The sequence below is a fragment of the Sturnus vulgaris genome, chromosome 17 (assembly GCF_052056855.1).
Source record: "Sturnus vulgaris isolate bStuVul1 chromosome 17, bStuVul1.hap1, whole genome shotgun sequence".
NCBI lineage: Eukaryota > Metazoa > Chordata > Aves > Passeriformes > Sturnidae > Sturnus > Sturnus vulgaris.
The window spans coordinates 8,167,169-8,183,428 of NC_142259.1; the positions used below are offsets into that span (position 1 = coordinate 8,167,169).

A 16,260-nucleotide genomic window follows, 5' to 3' on the forward strand; every position below is an offset into this window, starting at 1 on the left:
CCTTGGCAGCAGCTCTGATTAATTAGCCCGTGGGGGGTGGCTGCTGGGGCTACCCCAGCCAGTTCTCCGTGCCCTGCGCTGTGTAAAGCGATTAGGGAGGATTTGGGATAAGGGACATGACGCTTCCCAACCCAATTTAGGGCTAAGTAAAAAGCCATTAGAAGATCAAATTGTGGCTGGTGTTTGTGCCTGGGCGCTGCCTTGAGGAGCTCCGAGGATGCTGTGACGGTCCTTTGGCGCTGCCGCCTTTGCTCTGGGCTGCCCCGGGCAGGCAGGTTGATGGAAGCCCTGCCGAGAGTGGGGCTGCGCGGTGCCCACGGCAGGGCTGCGGGTTCCTGCCAGCGATCCCGCCGCCAGCCCTTCCAGCCGCCGCAGCAAATTAAAAGGCCGATTCATGTTGAGTGATCCCTGGGGAGGGGGGCGGCTGAGCGCCGGGATCGAAGCCTGGCACGGCTCGGCTCTGCTCTGCTCACACTGTCTCTCGTGGCTCGGCTGCTGGCCTTGGGGCTGCTAGCCCCGTCTAGCGCTCCGGCCCTGCGCTGCTCTGTCCTGGCTGCTCTGGGGAAGCAGGGCAGGGGCAGCCCTGTGGGCGCTGATGGGACTGGCAGTGTCCCACGTGTCCCCAGGGCCGGGACTCAGCACCCCGTTTGTGCCGCCAGGCAGGGCTGGCGGTGGCAGTGGCAGGGGCAGGTGAGGGATGGGTGTATTGCTCCTGTCTGCCCTGGCTGCTCCTGCCTGCCCTGGCTGCCCCTTACTTCAGACCACGGGTCTGAGGCAGCTACCGGGGAGAGGCTGCACCAGCCTCGCTGCGGCAAAATGGTCTCCGTCAGGAGCAGGAGCAGAAGCGGGAGCGCTTTGTCACCTGGGACCCTGCGCCCTGGTGCTTAACTCCTTCCATTCTGTGCAGCTGGAGCGACGGGGGAGGCTGAGAGACTCCCCGAGCCGTGCTGAATCCTCATGCTCACCAGCCCAGGGCCTCTCCCAGTGCTGGTCCTCATAGCAGCATCACCAGGCGAGGGGCTCCTGCGCCACGGGCCAGCCCCAGCAGCCTGGGTGATGGTCAGCACGGGCCGTGGCCCCGGCGTGAGGAGCGCTGGCCAGAGGTGGGGGTGGAGGGAGTGCGAGCTGTGGGTGCTGTTGTGGTGCCGTGGGATGGAGCATGGGCACCCCGGGGTGCTGCTGGCGCCTGTCGTGTGGAGCCGAGCAGGACCATTCCCGTGGGTCGGGGTGGGCTGGGGCCGGGGGTCCGGCCGCACCATCCATCGGGCTCCGCTGGGCCGGGGCGCGGGTGCCATGTGGGGCCAACGTCCGGCTGCCTGCGCCGTTACATAAGAGCGGGAGCCGAGGCGGCCGTGGCTCGCCGTTGCCATGGAAACCTGCACGGTGATGTCGTCGGCTGGGTACCAGGCGGTGAGGCAAGGCCCCCGCGGGCTCCGTTCTCCCGGAGGGGTCCCAGAGCCTTGCCACGTTTCGAGCACATCTCCCCGCCAAGCCGCCCGTGTCCCCCTGTGCCACCCAGCCCCAAGGGGGAGGTGAGCTCCAGCCAGCCCTGCTCCTGCACCTTGGTACGCCACACTGGGGATGGCCACAGCATCTGCCTGGAGGGTGTCTTGTCAGCATGATGGACATTTCACATCAGTGTGGTCCCCAGGGATGGTGTAGGTGGGCAAGAGCCATGGCAAGTGGGTGGTTGCTAGCCCACGCCATCGCTGTACCTAATGACAGCAGGGTTTGGTGGGGCTTTAGATGAAACACAGAACAAGGAGCACATGAGGTTCGTGATGAGACCTGTTGTGGGAGATACAGGGCAGGCACATGCCAGTGGTGTAACCTGGCGTGCTGGGTGTGTGTCCACGGAGACTTTGGAGTGAAGTCTGTGAGCCAGGGTGTCTCAGTGCCACTGCCGTGGCCATTCCTGCACAGGAGGGGCCTGTAGGCTGTGCCTTGTGTTTGGCTGTGCCCTTAGGGACACTGCTGCCCTGCTATCCCATGCTGGAGGAGCCTAGGGATGGTGGGAGTTGAGGGCCAGCCCGCAGGTCAGTGTCACCTGTAGCACTTGAGGCTTTACCTCCTGGTCAACCAGGAGCACCCTGTCTGCCAGGGAATTGCAGATGGTGAATCACCACTGCACGCAGGCTTCCAGGATCCCAAATATGAGTCAACTGGCAGGAGAATATCGGTCTTCAAAGGACCAGGATGCTCCAAATGGTCACAGGGTCTGTCTTGTGGATGCACCATGAGTGGTTGACTACACTGCTAGGGCACCATCCCTCTGTCCCGGGGCACTTATAGGCTCCATGCCGAAGGATGGTGGAGGGTGCAGTTCTCTCCCTGGCCCCCAAGTGTGGAGCTGGTCTGTGACCCTGCCCATGTGGGCAGCCTGCCCAGCAGTGCGGTGGCCAGTGGCAGTGTGACTGCTCTGGTTTGCAGGGCGGTGGTGGTGGGATGAGTGTGTGGCAGGGAGCATCTCTCCCCCCACTGAGGGCTGGGACTAGCCTGGCTGCCCAGGTTTCCCCGTGCTGTAGGTGTCTCCTCAGCTACTCTGCCTGGGACTGTGTCCTTTGGCTCCTCACCCCCATGTCCTGGTCCCTCCCTACTCTGGGCCTCGGAGCTGTGCTGCTCCAGCAGCACCATCCTCACTGCTGCTCCATTTCCAGCTTGATTTATTTCTGCTGCTCTGCAGCTCAGCTGTTTTCATCGCTATTAAGCCAACTCCAGGTTTTCTGCACTAGGTCATTAATGCAGAGAGTGGCTGTGGCCCCTGTCGTGGTAGTTCTATGTGCCTGGCTCTGCTGTGGGTGGCTCCGCTGCCCCAGGCACCATCTGCCCTCATTGATATCACCTCCGGATGCCTTCCTGCCCTGTGGCCCCCACTCCTGTGGTGCATGTCTGGGAGGAGGACCAGACACCTGGCCAGTCGCCCCAGTCCCAGGCACTGTGCCGGGACCATCCCCTCTGCGCTGATGCTGAGCAGCCGTGCAGATCCTGCCCCTGCAGAGGCAGCGCTGAGGGCAGCCCCAGTGCGCTCACGGCTCACCCGTGCCGTGAGTTATTGCTGCCATGGATCCCGCCGGATCCACTCTGCTTGCCTCACTGCGTGGATGCGCTCCGCCGGGCCCACGTGTCAGCACGGCCGGGCAGGGCAGCGTGTGGCTCCTGGGGATGGCAGCCCCTGCCCGTGTGTGGTGTGGGAGGTGATGCTGGTGGCTGAGATGCCAGCCTGCCATTGCCTGTGCTGGGACTGGGCATGAGCATGGTGCCCACAGCCTTGGCAGCTCTCCTGCAGGAGCCGCGGGCAGCTGTGACCCCTCACAGGTGACACCTGGATGTTCTCCAGGTGTGGGTGGGCCAGGGGATACCTGACTGACTCAGTGGTGTCTCTGCAGGTGATGGCAATCCCAAGGAGAGCAGCCCCTTCATTAACAGCACGGACCTGGAGAAGGGCAAAGAGTATGATGGCAAGAACATGGCCCTCTTCGAGGTAGGACATGCAGGCAGTGGAGTGGGGGAGGGAGCTGAACTAAGCTCTGTCCCGCAGCACCCAACCTGCACCCCAGGTACTGGGACATGCCAGAGCCCCAGGCCAGGGTTGCCACACTGCCAAAGCCATTCCTGCAGGGGCAGGCAGTGGGGTAGCATCTGGTGAAGTCTCCTGGGGTTGGCTGGGGTCTCAGGGGACTGTCCTCATGACTAGGGATCTGCTTTTCGCAGGAGGAGATGGACACGAGCCCTATGGTCTCGTCCCTGTTGAGTGGACTGGCCAATTACACCAACCTGCCACAGGGCAGCCGGGAGCATGAGGAGGCTGAGAACAATGATGGAGGCAAGAAGAAGCCGGTGCAGGTGAGGACTTGGGAGGGAAGTTACCTTCCCTCCCTCTCCAGCCCCTACCTGTGTAGTGCCAGGCCACTTCCCTGGGAACAGGGGTCCCCTTGGCCTTAACCAGGGGCAGTTTCACCCTGGATACCTGGCTGCTTTGTGGGAGGAGTGGGACCTGTTGCTCCTCTGTCAGTCAAGCCCCTGAGCCCTGATAACTGCTGTTCCCTCAACAGGCCCCACGGATGGGCACCTTCATGGGTGTCTACCTGCCCTGTCTCCAGAACATCTTTGGAGTCATCCTCTTTCTGCGTCTCACCTGGGTGGTGGGGATCGCTGGCATCATGGAGTCATTCTGCATGGTCTTCCTCTGCTGCTCCTGCGTGAGTTTTGGAGCCAGATAAGCCTCCACTGGCTTTGCCCATGGCCTGGGGGTCACCAGTCTGGCTGGCTGGACTATAAAGAGGTGCATCAGCTCCAGCCCCCCATACCCTGTTCTGCTCCTGCCCCACTTAGAGCAAAGAGAAGCCTTCAGCTTCCCAGAGGAATCAGCAGTGGAATGGTGCTCAAATGGTGACCCAGATCATAGCTGCTATGTAGGGGGATGTGCGGGGGGTCCCCTGCTCTGGTACCATGCAGAGAGCCACCTCGCCAGGACAGTCACCCCAGGGCAGAGGTTGGGAAGGCCTTGTCCAGTGTCCTGGGCAGCCTGAGCCCCCCCAGCACTGCCAGCCCCTCCAAGGGGGGGCTCTCTCAGCTGTGCAGCCAGCCAACAGCCCTGCCTGCCCACCCACACCCGTTCATCTTCCCTGGGCATCCCTGCCCTGTGGCACATCTCAGCGTGGCCCCAGGGAGCCCCCATGTCCTAGCATGGCCCCAGCTCTCCCTTCCACTCCCCTGTCCCTCTGCCCAGCTGCGCCGGGTACCCACACTGTGTTTCTTCCTGCAGACGATGCTGACGGCCATTTCCATGAGTGCGATCGCCACCAACGGTGTGGTGCCAGGTAGAGCCGAGCTCGGGTCCCTGCGTTGTGCCACGTGTGCGGGCAGCTGGTCCCTGCCGGGTGGGGGGTGCCTGCAGGGGCTTTTCCCAGAGAGCATCCCCCGGGGCTGCCAGCCGCTCCCCAGCCTTCTGCCACCAGCCCGCGCGGGATCCCCAGGGCCCGGGGGAGCGCGGTGCTGGAGCCGCCACCCGTCCCCAAAGCCGCGAGGTGCAGATGGCAGCGAGAGCCGCCAGCCGCGACTCCTCCCTCCGCCAGACTGGCGAGGCCGCGGGGAGCCGGGAGGCACACGGCAGGAGGATGAGAGCAGGGTGTGCTAGGTGCCGGGGCTGGGTGATGGATGGGTGATGGGATGGGCTCTCCCACCGCCGGACACAGGACGCTGCTGTGTGTGGGCTCTGCCCCCCGGGAGGCACCATGGGGTGTGGCTGGTGGATGCCCTGGCTGCCTCCCCCAGAACATGCTAGCCCTGCAGAGCCCTGGGGAGCTATGAGCTGAGCCAGGCTGGGCACAGCTCTGACAGCCCAACACGGGGTGTAATTAAAGCTATTTATCATCCTGCTGCCGCAGCGGGACCATCGATCCTGGCAGCCCAGCTCTAAAGGCTCCTCTGGGAGGATAAAGCAGAGTATGGCCCAGGTCCCTGGGGCTCCAGCTCCTGTCTGGTGTCCAGGGAACACCTGTGCTTATTGGCTGTTGCACCTGGCTGCTGGGCTCTTGGGGAATGACTCTGCCTGTGTGGTCACTCCTGCTGTTCTGCATTTTGCTCAGTGCTATCCTGGTTCCAGTCTGCCCTCTGGGATACCTGCCAGGGCTGAGGGTGTCGCTGGGGTCTGGCTGGGAACCACTTTTGCTTTCTCTGACAGCGGGTGGCTCCTACTACATGATCTCACGCTCCCTGGGACCTGAGTTTGGTGGGGCTGTGGGGCTCTGCTTCTACCTGGGCACCACCTTTGCCGGTGCTATGTACATCCTGGGCACTATCGAAATCCTGCTGGTAGGTACCTGGTCCTTACCTTGTGCAATGCCATGGCCTCAGCTCCTGGCAGGGCAGGGGGCCTGAAGAACCTTCCCTGGGGTCCCCTCTGCAGGCTGTTAGCCAGGTGGTGATGCCATGACTCTTTCCCAGGCCTACATCTTCCCAGCCATGGCCATCTTCAAGGCAGAGGATGCCAGCGGGGAGGCAGCCGCCATGCTCAACAACATGCGTGTGTACGGCACCTGTGTGCTGACCTGCATGGCCACCGTCGTGTTCGTGGGTGTCAAGTATGTCAACAAATTTGCCCTGGTCTTCCTGGGCTGTGTTATCCTCTCCATCCTTGCCATCTATGCTGGTGTCATCAAATCGGCCTTTGACCCACCAAGCTTCCCGTGAGTACGGGGTCCTGCAGGGATGCAGCAGGGCTGGAGCATGCAAATGCTGAGTGCTGAGTGCCCGTGTCCCCCCAGGATCTGCCTCCTGGGCAACAGGACCCTCTCACGCCATGGCTTTGACCTCTGCACCAAGATGGTGGTGGAGGGGAATGAGACAGTTGGCTCCAAGCTCTGGGAGCTTTTCTGCACCTCCCGCTTCCTCAATGCAACCTGTGATGAGTACTTCACCATGAACAATGTCACTGAGATCGAGGGCATCCCCGGCGCTGCCAGCGGCCTCATCCAAGGTGAGCACATGCAGACAGAGGCAGGGGAATGGAAACATGGAGAAGGAAGTGCAAGGGAGCTGTGGTGGGGTTGTGGCTGTGCCTGCTGGGCAGGGCTGGTGGAGGTGTGCTGTGGGAGGCCATCATAAGCATGGCTTCTCAGCCTTGCCAGGGTTGTGGGGGCAAAGAGTGCTGGGTCCAGGTGAGAGGGCATGTGGGTGATCCCTGCTGGGGGCTGCTGTGCTCCTGGGGCACAGTGAGCTGTGCTCGTGCTGTGCCAGGCAGTGGGACAGACTCCTGCACCGAGTGACAGAGCAGGACGCTGCAGCCACCTGCATGCAGTCTGTGTCAGCCAGCAGGGTGGTTCAGAATGATGCCCAAAGGCTGGGGAGGAATAAATCCTCCCTCTGCTTCCTCTTGGACTTTGGAAAGGCTGGTATTGATTTGAGGTTTTGAGAGAAGCAATCATCCCTCGGGGCCACTTAGATGTTGTGGCTACAGCCCTGCTGGGAGAGTGGCCAGGACCGCAGAAAGATGCGTGAATTTGCTGGGAGGAGCCACTTACGACCTGTTTTTCTGGAAATGCTGTTACATCTGCCAGGTGCTCACGCTCAGCAGTGGATGGCAGAAGCTGATGCTCTGTGCCACATTCAGAGGGTGTCTACAGACCCCCATGCTGGAGTGGTTGTTGGGACTCAGGAAAGCAGCAGAGCCACGAGCAGGATCAGCCCTTACTGATGGGTGTGGTGTTGCCCCAGCCATCCTGCCCTGGTGTCTGCATGGACACAGGCATGGGAGCTCAGACTTGGCTAAGCACGTGGTGCTCAGGGCTGCAGCTGTGACCGTGATTAGTGGAGTGCAGTCACAGGGTGTTTGGGAGCCTCTCGATGGTGTCCCACTCTGAGGTCACGCGGGTCAGATAAGGAATGCCCGGCTGCTGGATGGAACCTGCTGCTGTTGACAATGTGCTGCTGGGGAGGGAGTGCAGACCCCCACCACCCAGCTGGCCTCTCTCGGGGCAACAGGCAGCAAACACTCCTGCACTGCGTCGGGACAGAGCCAGGACCCCACTCTGGGGTGGCTGGTGGCAACAGTGACTGGGCCAGCAGCATCTTAAGACGAGTGTCACAGTTTGGCCCTAGCAGAGATGACTGGGGCTTGCTGTGCTCCGGGTGAGGGGTCTCCCTGTAGGGAGAAACACACATTTCTGGGATGATGAGACAGGCGAGGCCAACCGGGGTGGCGAGCCCCATCTGTCACCTGTGAGCAGACATGAAAGGGGCTCAGTGCAAGGTCAGAGGGCTGGTCCCTGCAGGCCCCTTTGCCCCTTTTTGCAGCCCCCTAGCAGTGACATGCCAAGGGCAGTTGCCTCTGCCCGCCTTGCCCAGTGCTGGCTGCTCTCCACTGCTCCAGTTTCTGCCTACGATCTGTGGCCAAAGCAGCACACGGAGGGACACTAAGCCTGTTACATCAGCCCCGCATTCATAATCCCATCAAAAACGTTATCAAGTTACTTTGACACGATCCACTTCCCTTAAACCTGTGTTGATCAGCATTAATTATATTACCCTCTTAATTATTTGCTACTGCAATCCCATGTCAGCTGCTCCAGTATCTTGTGGGGATGCTGCCAGAAGCAGTATGAACCTGCTCTGGTTGCCCACCTGTGCTGCCATCCTTACCCCCTGGATGCCCGTAGCCCTGTCTTCTGGCTGTGCCAGCTGCTCAGTGAGCCCGGGGAAGCGGGGGGAGAACCAGAAGCCCCCAGCTCCATCCCTAGGGCGTGGGGATGCTGTGCTGGGTATCTCATGGGCATCTCATGTCAGCGACACTGCCCAGCCTCCTCCCTCCTCACAGAGAACCTCTGGAGTTCATACCTGACCAAGGGCGTGATCGTGGAGAAGCGAGGGCTGCCCTCAGTGAGCTCCCCAGACACCCCAGTGGACATGGACCAGCCCTACGTCTTCAGCGACATGACGTCCTACTTCACCCTGCTCGTCGGCATCTACTTCCCCTCGGTCACAGGTGGGAGTCGCCGCCGGCCCCGCTCCGTGCCGCGGGCACGTGCCGGCGGGCGTGCTCCGCGGAGCCCCACGTGTGCCACCCCCGCCGTGGGAGCGGCGGTGACAGCGGCGTCGCGGGGGCGGCTTGGTCGCCATCGCCTCCCACGCAGCCGCCCGCGCTCCAGATCTGACGGTGCCGCCCGGTGCGCGCTGACGTCCCGCCGCTTCGGTATTTTTAGCTCTCCGGGGGCAGAGGAGCCCCCCCGCCCCAGTCCCGCTGCGGAGCTGAGCGGGGCTCAGCCTCCGGGGCTCCCCTGCAGCTCCGCCGGGGCCAAGGCCGGCGGGAGCCCCCGGGTTGCCCTGGGCACGGCGAGCGCTGGCGGGTCTGGCTCTGCGGGGTCCCCGGCGGCCGCTCAGCCTCCGTTGCCCTCCCTGCCTCCCTCCCGGTGCCCATTGACCAGCAGGTCCCGGCTTCTGCAGGACCGTGTCCCCCGGTGCCGCGGGTGTGGGGTTCTGCCCCGGCGGCTGCTGCGGCCGGAGCACGGGTCATCCCTCGGGCTACGCTGAACCCGCCTGTGCAGCCGTGTCCCTGCCTGACCTCCTGCCCTCCCGGAGCAGCGTCGGGGCTGGCCCCTGTCCCTGCCCCTGCGGCAGTCACCGTCCCTGCTTGAGCTAATTAAGGGCTAATGAGACAAGGCACTTGAGAGCTTTTGAGCCTAATCCTTGAGTGGCCTCAGACTGCGGTTTGGGGTAGGGGGGGGAAGTGTTGGGGGGGATGAGAAGAGCATGCTTCGTACCCCCAGCCACAGCACTGCCTTCTCCTCTGCCCATCATGTCTGCTTCCCAACCTGGTGTACGCCGAGCCGACCTCTGCTGTGCCCAAGGTTCACACGGTGCCTGGCATGAGGGTATCTGGGACAGGTATCGGGGGTAGGTCTGCTCCCTCTGACACCATTCCCTCTTTTCCCAGGTATCATGGCTGGCTCCAACCGCTCTGGAGACCTGCGGGATGCCCAGAAGTCCATCCCCACGGGCACCATCCTGGCCATTGCCACCACCTCTGCAGTCTGTATCCTTCAGGGTTTGTCTGAGCCTGGGCTGTGGGTGGGTGGGCTCTGCAGTGCAGATCAGCTCAGGTGCTTCACTGGGCTGGGCAGGCAGGACTCTGCATCTTCCTGGTTCTCCTTGACTCCTGGCAGATATCAGCTCTGTTGTCCTCTTTGGAGCATGTATCGAGGGGGTCGTCCTGCGTGACAAGTGAGTGTCCCAAGGCCGTGGGGGGCATGGGGAGAGTCTGGCAGCCCCCTGGAACAGGCTGGGGCAGGGGCAGCCCCAGGAGCAGGCAGAGGTTGCAGGGAAGGCTGCAACCAGGACACACTGAACAGACATGGGGGCATTGGGGGGCTTGTGGGTGTCACCGTGCAAGGGGCTGGAGCTTGTAACAGGCACCAGGGGCTCGTGTGCACCCCAACCATCCATGTTTTGCTGCATTCCTCCCGCTCCGGGGCTGCAGGCAGCCACTTGTTTGTCAACAGGCAGGGCTGCCTGTGCTCCTGCTTATCTGGGGCAGGCCTGCTCACCGCACGTGGCAGGTGACACTTCTGGGTCGGCAGCACCAACACAAACAGGATCCAACTGCATGCACCGTCATTGCCCCCCTGGCACAGGGACAAGGAGTCGTGTCCCACACCTGCCCTTGTCCTTGGCCACACTAACGGGTACAGGGATGAGGACAGACCCCTGGCAACTTCTGAGCCTGCTCCATTGCTCAGCCCTTGAGGGGGTGGGCCCTTGCCCAGTTGTGTCACATCCCCTCAAAGTGGTGTCGTTGTGGGGGGCTGGGTTGTGCCACTGTAGTGCTGGTGCTTTTGGGGCCGGATCATGGGATGGAGCCGCAGGTGATGCTGATGCCCCGCAGGTTCGGTGAGGCCGTCAACGGGAACCTAGTGGTTGGCACCCTGGCGTGGCCGTCCCCGTGGGTCATCGTCATTGGCTCGTTCTTCTCCACCTGTGGGGCTGGGTTGCAGAGTCTCACCGGAGCCCCCCGCCTCCTACAAGCCATCTCCAGGGATGGGATCGTACCCTTCCTTAGGGTAGGTAACCCCCGAGTCCGGTGCTTCCCCACCCTGAGGCCCCCTGTGGCTGCAGATCCCACCAGCACGAGAGACCAGTGGGAACCCAGCCTGCCTCCTCCCGGCCCCACTTCCCTGCCCTTATCTCGCCGGCACCGGCACGGCGGTGGGCGGCCGTGGTGGCTCTGGCTGCGGTGTCGGTGGGAGGAGAGTGTCGGGAAAGGTCAGAATTCCCTCCCCCCCCGCTGCCGTGCCGCTTCATATTTTATCTGCTCTCTGAAGACGCGTTCCCACAACCTCATCTCTCCAAATCCAACCCGACAGCTCCCCCCAGGGAAGAGCGGACTAATTTTATCCTCCCTCCTTCTCCTTGCCAGCCCCAGCCCGAGCTCTCGCTCGCTCCGCCCGCACCCTCTAATGCGTCCGGACACGCGCCCCCGGCCCCTTCCCCGGCCCCCCCGCAGCCGCAGGAGGGGCCACTCTCCCCCACGTCCCAAGCACAGGGTGCCCGACTCTGTGCTGGCCGTGGCCAGGCTGTGAGCTGGGGCTCGTCCCTGGTGGGGGTACGGGCGCGGCTGCGCTGGGCTGGCTGTGGGGAGAGCCACGGGATCTGCAGGGAACGGGACTGTACTGTCAGCAGGAGCCAGCCCTGGGACTGCTGCCCTGGCAGATTCCCACGAGACATGTGCCAACTTACGGCGCCCAGTGTTCCCGGTCCCTGCTCCTGCCAGGGCTGGGTATATGGGAGGGTCCAGTCTCACCAGGCTGCACTGAGTACCCTTGCACAGGGCTACAGGGCACCGCAGAGTCTGACGCGCCCCTCTCCCCCCACTTCCAGGTCTTTGGCCATGGCAAAGCCAACGGGGAGCCGACATGGGCCTTGCTGCTCACAGCCTGCATCTGCGAGATCGGGATCCTGATCGCCTCCCTGGACGAGGTGGCTCCCATCCTCTCCATGTAGGCAGCGTGCTGTCCACCCGTACCTTCACAAGCAGCGGGTGGCGTGTGTGGGTCTCTACTCCTCGGGGCGGGGGGGGGAACACACCTGCTGCCCTGTCCCCTGCCTGGGAAGAGGGGGGGCCCTGCAGGGACCCTGCGGTCCCATCTTGGCCAGCACTGAGGCTTAGTTTCTCTATGCACTGCTTCTCTGTCTATCAGCGGGGTCTGCTCCAGCACTGGCCACCCTGGGGCCAGGAGATGTTGTGGCTTCAGTCCCACACAGTGCACCCACTCAGCCCCCTGCTCTCTCCTGCAGGTTCTTCCTCATGTGCTACATGTTTGTCAACCTGGCGTGTGCAGTGCAAACGCTGCTGCGGACACCCAACTGGCGGCCCCGCTTCCGCTACTACCACTGGTGAGCCGGGTGGGATGGGGCAGGACAGGGCCCCCCGGTTTGGGGACTCCAGGGCATGCTGATAGCTCTCTGCTCTCTGCAGGACCCTGTCCTTCCTGGGCATGAGCCTCTGCTTGGCACTGATGTTCATCTGCTCCTGGTACTATGCGCTGGTGGCCATGCTGATCGCTGGCCTCATCTACAAATACATCGAGTACCGTGGGTAAGGGAGGCCATGGTGCTGCAGGTCCTGGCCAGCCTCCTGTGGCCACATGGCCTCTCAGTGTGGCTGCTCAGCTCCCCTGGGATGCTTGTCTCAGGATGCTCCAGGGTGCCAGTGTGGTGCTGTGTGGCCAGAGCCATGGGCATCCCTTATGTGCTGCTGGTTCCTGCAGGGCGGAGAAGGAGTGGGGTGATGGGATCCGGGGCCTGTCCCTGAGTGCAGCCCGCTATGCCCTGCTGCGGTTGGAGGAAGGGCCCCCGCACACCAAAAACTGGAGGTGAGGCTGGGCAGGGAGATGGGGATTGGAGGGTTCTGGGGCAGGGACAAGCTGGGTGTGGGCACTGACTGCAGGACCCTCCTTCCAGGCCGCAGCTGCTGGTGCTGGTCCGTGGGGATCAGGAGCAGAATGTGGTGCACCCGCAGCTCCTGTCCTTCACATCGCAGCTCAAGGCTGGGAAGGGCCTCACTATCGTGGCCTCTGTGTTAGAAGGGACCTTCCTGGACAACCACCCTCAGGCGCAGAGGGCGGAGGAGGTGAGAGCTGCCCACACCGGGACAGGCTGTTCCAGCAGTAGGTGCTCTTGGTCCCCACGTGCCCAGGGTTGTTTCTGCCCCAGGGCTGGTGGCCTCGGGATGGCTTGGAGAGCTTCGGAGTGGCATTAGGCAAAGCCTGAGGACTCCATGCTCACAGCACCGCAGGGACCTCTGGACCCCTCTTCCCCTCCAGGACAACAGAGATGCTGGCCCTGGCCAGCACTGGTCCCAGTCTTGGCCAGTTGCTGCAGGACTTGGCACAGCATGGCATGTCACAGCACAGCACAGTGCCCAGCCAGAGGCTGCTATGCTGCTGGGCTGAGCAGACTCCACAGCCTCAACCCTCGCCACAGTCTCTGTGGCCCTGGTGCCAGGCAAGGTGGGAGACAAGCCTGCCAGAGTGAGAGCATTCCCCACCCCCTGCACCCGCGGGGTGGCACATTAATGAGATTAAGCCCTCGGAAGCAAACAGTTTCTCTCCCATGCAGACATGTTATAATTTCTCTGAGTAAATAACTCTAATTGCTGCTTTGCCACCTGTCAGAGCCCTGGCACAAGGACGCCCTCCACTCTGCACAGTTCAGAGCCGTGTGCCAGCTCTGTGCACCACTGGGTATCAGCCCCCCCGGCCCAGAGCCACCAGCCTGCCGTGGGGCACAGGGACCCAGGCACCCTGCAAAGACTTGCACCCCACACCTCACAGCCCTGTAGTCTATACTCTGCACCTCCCATTCTTTACCCTCTACCCCACTGTCTGCACCCTGTACCCCACCCCTTACACCCTGTACCTCATCTGGCCTGGGCTGGGCCACTGCTGGGCCTGACAGCTGCTGTGCCCATGATCCATGGCTGTCCCCAAGGCCCTGGGATCTCTGACTTCCTTCTTCCTTGCAGTCCATCCGACGCCTGATGGAAGCGGAGAAGGTGAAGGGCTTTTGTCAGGTGGTGATCTCCTCTAACCTGCGGGATGGCATGTCCCACCTCATCCAGTCCAGCGGGCTGGGGGGACTGCAGCACAACACAGTGCTGGTGGGCTGGCCCCGCAGCTGGCGCCAGAAGGAGGACCACCAGACCTGGAGGAACTTCATTGGTAGGCACTGTGGAGGGTGGGCACTACTGGGCTTGGGGGGCTACAAGCTGCCCTGGCTGACGTGGCCCTTCCCCTCCCAGAGCTGGTGCGAGAGACCACAGCTGGGCACCTGGCCTTGCTGGTGGCCAAGAATGTTGCCATGTTTCCGGGCAACCAGGAGCGGTTCTCGGAGGGCCACATCGATGTCTGGTGGATTGTCCATGATGGGGGGATGCTGATGCTGCTGCCCTTCCTCCTGCGGCAGCACAAGGTAGGCTGGGCCCTGCCGTGCTGGGCCCTGCAGTGCTGGGCTGGGGCTTGGGCTGTGGCCGTCCCTGTGGAGCCACGTGCAAGCCTCCCCCAACCCCTGCAGGTGTGGCGTAAGTGCAAGATGCGCATCTTCACGGTGGCACAGATGGATGACAACAGCATCCAGATGAAGAAGGACCTGACAACGTTCCTGTACCACCTGCGCATCACCGCAGAGGTGGAGGTGGTGGAGATGGTGAGTACTGGGACGAGGCACGTGCTGCTGTGCATGGGAGAGCCAGACAGAGCCTGACATGGGGCACACAGCACCACGGGGACATGCTGGGCCATGCTGGGAGCAGTTGGTACAGCTTACCCTGCCCCAAATTTTTCCTGTTCACCCCACAGCATGAGAGTGACATCTCTGCCTACACCTATGAGAAGACACTGGTGATGGAGCAGCGTTCCCAGATCCTCAAACAAATGCACCTCACCAAGAATGAGCGGGAGCGGGAGGTGAGGCTGCAGGACAGGCTGGGTGGGCTCTGACCCCTGTGGTGGCAATGATGTGAACCAAGCTGCCGTGCAGCTCTCTGTGTGCTTATCCTGATGGAGAACTGGGCTTCAGGCTGGGCTCTGCCCAGCCAAGCCCTCCTGTGTCCCACTCCTTTGGCTGACCCTTCCCACACAGATCCAGAGCATCACGGATGAGTCCCGTGGCTCCATCCGGCGTAAGAACCCGGCCAACACACGCCTGCGCCTGAATGTTCCCGAGGAGCAGGCTGCCGACGGCGAGGAGAAGCCAGAAGAGGAGGTGAGGGGTTGTACCAAGACGTAGTCAAGCAGGTAGCTGGCCCCAGGCTCTGCCCACCATTCCCCTCTTTCCCCTGCAGGTCCAACTAATCCATGACAAGAACGCCACCACCTTCTCCAGCAGTTCTCAGTCCCCTGGTGATGAGGTGGAGGCAGCCCCTGAGAAGGTGCATCTCACCTGGACCAAGGAGAAGTCTGTTGCTGAGAAGAACAAGAGCAAGAGCCCTGTCAGCCCTGAGGGCATCAAGGACTTCTTCAACATGAAGCCGTACGGCCCTCCATGCTGCCACTTTGTCCCACACATGCCTTGTGATTTTGGCTATCTCTGCCTGCCCCAGCCAGGCGGGTGCAGGCAGGGCCTCGGCAGCACCAGCTTGATCCTTACCCTGAGGAGTGGTCAGGCAGCCTGGGTGCTCTGAGTGTGCCCTTGCAGAGGGGCTGGGGGCAAGTGGGGAGGGGTTCCTGTGTAGAACTGTGCCGGCAAGGGATGGGGTGCCCACACTGGGTGTGCTCCAGGGAGTGGGGGTCCATGCCTGGTGTTCACCGCATCTCTCTCTCTCTCTCCCTCTCTCTCTCTTTCTCTCTGTCCGACCCCATCATGTTCCTGGCAGGGAGTGGGAGAACCTGTAAGTCTGAGTTTGGCTGGGTGCCGGGGCTGGGGTGGAGGGAGCTGGGTTGTGCTTGTGGGGCAGCATGATGGGAGCCATCGGGGTTGCCCCTGTCAGGAGGGTGGCTCAGTGAGCCGTGACAGCTGCAGTGCCAGACAGTTCACTCTGGCTGCCAGCCCCGTGCACCGTGCACTGCCCGTACCACACGCTCCTTGTCTGCCCTGTTATGCTGCCAGCAGCTCCCTACGAGCCTGGGCTCAGGCACCCACGGTGACACTCACACCGTCTGCTCCTGCTCACTCCCACGTGGCCTGGCCTCCAGCAGCTGTAGTTGCCACTGCCCATGAGCACTGTGGCTCATGGCCACCAGTGCAGGCTCAGAGTCACCAGCGCAATGCTTGGCAAAGCTTGCTGCACCCTGAGTTTGTGCTGCAGCCCAGCCTGGACTGCTCTAGGACAGGAGGCTGGTGTGCCCTGTGGCCCCTTGGGCCTGGTGTGGGGGCTGGATGCCGACTGTGCCTGTCCCGTGCCCACACGTGCTGTCACCCACAGGAACCAGTCCAACGTGCGGAGGATGCACACGGCTGTGAAGCTCAATGAGGTGATTGTGAAGAAGTCCCAGAGTGCCAAGCTGGTCCTGCTGAACATGCCAGGGCCTCCCCGTAACCGGAAAGGGGATGAGAACTGTATCCTTCCTGTGGGGCCAGTCATCAAAATCCCACTATGCCAGGGGACCCAGGGTCCATGTCTTCCCCAAAACTGGTGGGTCTCTTAGGCAAGTTCCAAGAGGAACAGGTCTAGTTCCTGAGCTTGGATCCCCCCCACATCTCCTGTTCCTGGCTGGGTCCAGCAGCTGTCATTGGCACCAGCCTGCCTCTCCAGCACGTGATGAGTGGTGG

At 62.4% G+C, this 16,260-nt stretch overlaps 1 protein-coding gene across 3 annotated transcripts in view; it reads left to right on the plus strand.

Moving 5' to 3' along the window:
- Positions 1-16,260, plus strand: part of SLC12A5 (solute carrier family 12 member 5) — a 31,250-nt gene that overhangs the window by 9,906 nt on the left and 5,084 nt on the right. For all 3 annotated transcript variants that reach the window (XM_088174926.1, XM_088174925.1, XM_014888934.2), the window contains exons 2-25: positions 3,387-3,481; positions 3,712-3,843; positions 4,053-4,199; positions 4,766-4,820; positions 5,684-5,814; positions 5,947-6,188; positions 6,267-6,478; positions 8,315-8,482; positions 9,431-9,529; positions 9,660-9,717; positions 10,379-10,553; positions 11,371-11,489; positions 11,788-11,886; positions 11,969-12,088; positions 12,261-12,365; positions 12,454-12,622; positions 13,517-13,712; positions 13,793-13,962; positions 14,065-14,196; positions 14,349-14,456; positions 14,632-14,754; positions 14,834-15,021; positions 15,365-15,379; positions 15,914-16,047. In XM_088174926.1, coding sequence (XP_088031052.1) covers positions 3,387-3,481; positions 3,712-3,843; positions 4,053-4,199; positions 4,766-4,820; positions 5,684-5,814; positions 5,947-6,188; positions 6,267-6,478; positions 8,315-8,482; positions 9,431-9,529; positions 9,660-9,717; positions 10,379-10,553; positions 11,371-11,489; positions 11,788-11,886; positions 11,969-12,088; positions 12,261-12,365; positions 12,454-12,622; positions 13,517-13,712; positions 13,793-13,962; positions 14,065-14,196; positions 14,349-14,456; positions 14,632-14,754; positions 14,834-15,021; positions 15,365-15,379; positions 15,914-16,047 — 3,192 coding nt within the window. The remainder of the gene's footprint in view (positions 1-3,386; positions 3,482-3,711; positions 3,844-4,052; positions 4,200-4,765; positions 4,821-5,683; positions 5,815-5,946; positions 6,189-6,266; positions 6,479-8,314; positions 8,483-9,430; positions 9,530-9,659; positions 9,718-10,378; positions 10,554-11,370; positions 11,490-11,787; positions 11,887-11,968; positions 12,089-12,260; positions 12,366-12,453; positions 12,623-13,516; positions 13,713-13,792; positions 13,963-14,064; positions 14,197-14,348; positions 14,457-14,631; positions 14,755-14,833; positions 15,022-15,364; positions 15,380-15,913; positions 16,048-16,260) is intronic.